We start from the raw sequence: 6,409 nt of genomic DNA, 5'->3' as shown, positions 1-6,409 counted from the left end.
GGGATGGCGGGACTGTCATATGAGGAAAGATTGGAAAGACTGGGATTCACTGGAATTTAGAAGGATGGGAGGATATCTTATAGAAACATATAAGATTATAAAAGGACTGGACAAGCGAGATGCAGGAAAAATGTTCCCAATGTTGGGGGTGTCTAGAACCAAGGGCCACAGTCTAAGAATGAAGGGGAGGCCATTTAATACTGAGATGAGAAAAAAGTTCTTCACCCAGAGAGTTGTGAATTTGTGGAATTCCCTGCCACAGAAGGCAGTAGACGCCAATTCACTGGCTTTAAAAGAGAGTTAGATAGCGCTCTGGGGGCTAGCGGAATCAAGGGATATGGGGAGAAGGCAGGCACTGATTGTGGATGAACAGCCATGATCACAATGAATGGCGGTGCTGGCTCGAAGGGCCAAATGGCCTCCTCCTGCACCTACAGTATTTTCTATGTTCTATTTAAAAGCAATGACAGGGGCTTCAGGGTGGATCAGACAGAGGATGGAAATTAAGTAACAAAACTGGAGAAGCGTGTTCTTTTTGGTTTATTGATTTTGGACATGTGGACCTATATATTAAATGAATCATCATTAAAATGTAATACTTACTATTTTTCCAGTGACTGTTTTGGATGGAGCCCAAGGTAATGTGGCTGGCTTTTGGGCTGTTCAGGATACTATGGTGTTTGGCTCCACAAACAGGCTATATACACCCTGATGAATTTTTTCAGTCTCCGGAGGTTATGGCAGGTAAAATATCGTTTGTTTTGCTTTCTACTCATACAAAGCATTCTTTTTTGTAAATGTTAATTTTGTTTCCTTCTGGAAGTAAACTATGTGTTATTGAAGCATAATAATGTCTTAGATCTGAATTATACCTTTTTGTGTATAATAAGCAAATGCCAGATATCATGTTTATACCCCCAGCAGCTAAGACTGAACAATTCTCACATCTGGGGCATTGTCTATTGCAAATCTCAATTGATGAGGGATTTTAAAATGAAGCACCTTAATTATTATGTCATTCTTTATTCCAATAATATTTACTTGCTTTCAATTCAAGTATCATAGTTTATATAATTAACCAAAACGTAACCCAGGCATAACGTATATTGATTAGTTTTTGTGTACCGAAGAACAGTTTGTCTTTGAAAGTGCAAGTTGCCGCAAGATATGCTTAGTCTCTCATTTAGGATAGATTAAGGTCTGACAAAGAGCAACCCAACCAGGACCTCAACGGTGGAACAGGCGGAGGATGATGGCTGACTTTAGTGTAGCGTCACAACGGCTGGGAAGGCGGATGAAGGCTGCAGCAGAAAAGGGTCACCGGTCGTCTTGGATTCCATGTCACTGGATTCTGACCCAAGGACCGTGTGGTGGCTGGCTGTGCACCAGTCTTCCCAAGTTAAACAAAGTCACGCACAGGCTTCCTCCATGAGAGGACAGTTATACTTGTTTTGAGAACCGTTGACCTTCGATGATGAAGATAATTACAATAGGAAATCCAACAGGCAATGCATGAATACTCCTTTGTTCATTCATCCTTTCCCACCCAAACCAACCTTTCTCCAGGTAGTTCCCCTGCAACTGCAAGAGATGTAACACATTTCCCCCTACACCTTCCTCACATCCATCCATAGACCAAATCACTTATTTTAAATTCCTGCCAACATTTATAAAACCAAATTTTCCAGGGTGGTTCCCAATCTGTCATGTCACCCTCAAACATTTCCTTATCCAGGTCCATTTACACCAGCTGCAGAATATGCAATAATGGCAGACTTTGTAGCTTAGGGTTTTGATCTTTGTTTAACATGTCCAAATTAATAGATGTTACAATAAAATAATAAAATGTTGGTATATCCATAATTTGTCAGAGAATGTAACTGTTTAATAAGTTCGGCATTTAACATTACTTTGTGAATCTTAGTGTTCTTGGATAACATTATTAATACCTCAGCCTCCATAGAATTCTGCCTCAACAGAGTGATTCAGCTGTAAATACTGATCCGACAGATTAGGAAACCAAAGCATTTGTCAGCAGTCAATAAGTTATGAATCAAGCTAAATGCCTATAAAATAAACCTTTTTGAGGCGTGGAGATGAGGTAGCCATTAAAGTAGTAGTCTGCTTCATTTTCTACTGTGGCTAGTTGTGGTAATGTTTAAAGAATTAAATCCATTTTGATCCAGTGACATTTAGGGACAGACGTTGTTTAGTAACTTGTCAGTTTCTTAGTTGAACTAAATTAAGGCGCATGTTGCAATCAAAAGCGCTAGAACAATTGGTTGGGAAGAAAGCCAAACTGTAAGAAAGACGACTGCGCCTCCTTTTCAAGAGTAGCCAGCTCTTGCACGGTCGGTGCCAAAGCATCAACATGACCCTTAAACGTGCTACCTCCCGTTGCTCTTTTCTGTCCATAAACTACTTTACCATCAAAGACAGAAGGACATTCAACAAGCTCATGGCTGTTCTGAATATAACCTAAACTCCAGAAACATACCTACCCCATTGTTTATCAATAAGGTTTAGGATTTTATTCCTTCGAGCACAGGAGATTAAGAGTCGATTTTATAGAGGTGCATAAAATTATAAGAGGGTTGTGGAATCAACTAGTAAGTTGTTCAGGCAGATAAAATAACAACATTTAAAAGACTCAGAAGTCAAAAGTGTTTAGTTGTCATCTGCACTGGAACAATGGAATTCTTACTTGCTGCAGCTTTCCTGTGCCATGAAACAAAAGCACAACCAATGAATATAAATAAATTATCAGTAACATTAAGTAACCAGACCATAAAGTGCAAACCAAAGTAAGTAGTGCAACCTATAAAAACTCCATAGTGATTAATTGCTGAGGTATGGTGATGGATAAGGTTATGCAGTGTGATTCAAGAGTCCAATGTTTGAGAGGCAGAAGCTGTTCTTGAACTTGGAGATAATGGTTCAGGCTTCTGTACCTTCTTCCCAATAGAAGCAACAAACTGACAGTGTGGTCTGGGTGGTGTGGTTCTTTGATAATATTAGCAGCAGGTTTCTTTTTGAGGAAGTGCGTAATTCGAGGATATGTGTCAAACGCCATGGTGCTGTAAGTGCGTAAAATTCGCATCTAGGTTAGATTCTCAATTCTCTGAGAGAAAACAAATTATTTGACTTCTATCGCAAATGGCAATGAAATATAACCCGTAGTTCGGACAAAATACCATACCCATGCTGTCTGAACGCCCTCATGTTTTTCAATGCTGAACTAGTGACTTGACTCCAACCTAATTACTGACAGTCTATCAGCCTCTACTTCTTTCAAAAAGCTGGCGAAGGTGAAGCCCATTCAGAAAGCATTGACCCATCATTACACCTTTTGAGTTTTTTGGTGTGTTTTCAAGATTCTCAATTCTCTGAGAGAAAACAAATTATTTGACTTCTATCGCAAATGGCAATCCTTTATTTTTTAACTTTAAATATAACCCCGTAGTTCGAGATTCTCCCACAAGACAAAATATCCTCTCCATACCCATGCTGTCAAAAACCCTCAAGAGCTTGTATGTTTCAATTAAGTTGACCTTCAGTCTTCTGAACTCCAGTGGCTTCATCTGAAGCAAAGCCCATCCAACCTTTACTCATTACACAACCTGCCCTTTCTGGTAACAATCTCTTAAACCCCTGAACTGCTGCCAATGAGTTTACATCTTTCCTTAAATAAGAAGATCAATACTGTGCGGTTCTCCTGATGTGGTGTATGTAAATAAACATAAACGCAAGGGCAGCATGGTGATGCAGATGTAGAGTTGTTGACTTAAAGCGCCACAGACCCAGGTTCGACCCTGACTACGGGTGCTGTCTGTACAGAGTTTGTACGTTCTCCCTGTGAACGCGTGGGTTTTCTCCGGGTTCTCCGGTTTCCTACCACACTCCAAAGACATACAGGTTGTAGATTAATTTGGCTTTGGTTTTTTTTATTTGTAAATTATCCCTAGTATAGGGACAGGGTTCGCTGGGCGGTTTGGACTCGGTGGGCCAAAGGGCCTGTTTCTGCGTTGTATCTATAAAATAATCTGAACTAAAAAAGCACCCTACTTTTCTAATCAGTTCACCTTGCAAAAAGCAATAACATTCTGCTAGCATTCTGCTAGCCTTTTGTAAATAATGCATTACGGCATTCAGATCTCTCTCCATCTAGATCTTTCTAAAAGCAGAACTGATGATGTACCACTGCATTTTCTTAAATAATCAAATATGTTGTATTAAGTCATTTATGTTAATTTCAAGCTCATTATGCTTTCTTTACAGGTGACATTTTGAACTTGAAAACCTTCCACCCTTGGGAATTCAATACTTGTTACCCCAGCAGGACAGTTCTTTTCCCATTGGTCACAGCAGGGTTTTCATTCACAATACTTAAAACTTTACAAAATGTTGGCCTCTTTGGCAACATCATAAACAGCTATACTTTGTTGGTTTTCCCCAGACTTTATCTGACGTGCCTGTCCTTTATTTTGGACTACTCTGTATACCATTTAGCGTGTCTCTGGAATTTAGATCCATGGAATGCATTAACCCTGTTGAGTAGTTCTCATGTGATGTTGGTTTTTCACACCAGGACATTTTCAAATTCCATTGAAGCAGCTTTGTTTGCATTGCTGCTGTTGCTAGTGGCTATAGACACAAAGCAAACAAATGTGGCATCAGATGCTGGAAAAAAGAACAGAAAGAAGAATAAATGTCTTATCGGGATTGTTTTAGTGTCAGGATTTTTCAATAGGCCCACCTTCATTGTTTATGCATTAGTGCCCATGTTCCTGTGGCTTTCCCATGATCAAAAAGGCACATTTCAGTTCAGTTTCAGAACTATTTTGAGCAATGCTGTTGGCACTTTTTCATCTGTAATTGTACCCACTTTTACGTTCATTATGATAGATACATTATATTTTGATGCAATGTTTTCTGACATTCCCTGTTTGTTGAATACTGGAAATCCTGTACATAAGCTTATTGCTACTCTAAGACGACATATAGCTTTAACTCCTCTCAATTTCATTGTGTACAACTTGAAATCAGAAAACCTTTCGACACACGGGAGTCATCCATGGTTTACACATCTGACCGTGAATAGTCTTATGCTGTTTGGTACTCTTCATTTGTCAGCTGTACTATCTGGTATCCAAATCATATTCAGCAAATTTACACGTGGGGCTAAAAGTCTTGCTCCAAAGAGACAGCAATTTGAACAGAGATTATTGATGGTGTTTCCTGTTACACTATTAATAACTGAATATTTAATTCTAGTTTATTTTGTTCCTGTGATCATTCTTTCTTTTTTCTGTCATCAGGAAGGACGGTTTCTTAGTCCACTTATTGTACCAGTTGTTCTTCACTGTGCTATAAAACATAAGATATCGAAATGGAAATTAGTAAGTGTTGTTTTTAACATCCTGTGTTCAGTATATTTTGGCTACCTACACCAGGGTGGGCTGATTCCTTGTATTTCCTATTTAGAGAAAGCTCTCCATTTCAAGGATCCTGTAGTTAATCAGGAAGAATACATTTTGATATTTTATCACACGTATATGCCTCCTAGACATCTCCTGAATGTCAAATCAGATCAAGACTCTGTCAGAATCATTGATCTGGGAGGATCTGATATTTCTGTGCTCAACAGCACAGTGAATAAATTACTTGACACTTTTTCTTCTATTGACAACAACCGAATGAATATGTATATCATTGCACCTGGTACTGTTGAAAACGTCTTTCTTTTTTGTAACTTTCGGTGTAAATCTATTGCATCCTTCTTCCCTCATTTGTCCATGGAAGATCCTCCTGATATGTCTAAACTTTTTTCTAAGGATATATTGATGCAGCTGAGTCTTTACATTTTCAAGGTGTATATAAAGGAAAATAATTCTAAAACATAAGAAAGTCTGCTTTATTTTTGATGTTCACATACTGTTTGCTATTGTGATGCTTTTGCAAATTTGCTGGAATTGCAGATGTTGGAAATCTGAAATAAAAATAAATTGTTAGATGAACTCAATATGTTAGACAGCAGAAAAATTGTTAGTAGAAAAATAGTTAATATATCAGACTTCCAAACTGTTTGAGCACAATTTTAATTCATGCCCATTGTATTATTAGTCAAATAGCAATGTACGGTCCAATGGTTTCTAATTAATTAATAGTTTGACTATTTGTAACAAGAAATAATAATTTTATAATATTTATTAATATGAAATTAACCAAGATTTCTAAATCACTGTTGGACATTTGGCCACAGGAATTTAATCATATAACGTTATTACATCTATCTATCTATCATATAACTATTAAAACTCTGATCTTGTTTGTGGATTTGTGTGTTTATTTGTTTGTGTGTGATCACAAATTCGCAAAAAATCTATGCGGCAACGATAACATTCTTACA

General features: G+C 37.9%; 1 protein-coding gene across 1 annotated transcript; it reads left to right on the top strand.

The window, feature by feature from the left end:
• The first annotated feature begins 343 nt into the window (after positions 1-343).
• Positions 344-5,903, top strand: LOC129703782 (GPI mannosyltransferase 4-like). Its single transcript, XM_055646492.1, has 2 exons — positions 344-744; positions 4,279-5,903. Exons 1-2 carry the CDS (start codon positions 627-629, stop codon positions 5,901-5,903), a joined length of 1,743 nt encoding a protein of 580 aa, XP_055502467.1. The 5' UTR covers positions 344-626.
• The last annotated feature ends 506 nt before the right edge of the window (positions 5,904-6,409 follow it).

Source organism: Leucoraja erinacea, chromosome 14 (assembly GCF_028641065.1).
Source record: "Leucoraja erinacea ecotype New England chromosome 14, Leri_hhj_1, whole genome shotgun sequence".
Taxonomy (NCBI): domain Eukaryota; kingdom Metazoa; phylum Chordata; class Chondrichthyes; order Rajiformes; family Rajidae; genus Leucoraja; species Leucoraja erinaceus.
This window is presented reverse-complemented; position numbering and strand designations above follow the sequence as displayed.

What these genes read in the sequence shown, in the direction of transcription:
- LOC129703782 (XM_055646492.1), top strand. Translation starts at nt 627, where the DNA reads ATGGAGCCCAAGGTAATGTGGCTGGCTTTTGGGCTGTTCAGGATACTA. An exon ending in GTCTCCGGAGGTTATGGCAG is followed by an intron (nt 745 to 4,278) that starts GTAAAATATCGT and finishes CTTTCTTTACAG; the next exon opens with GTGACATTTTGAACTTGAAA.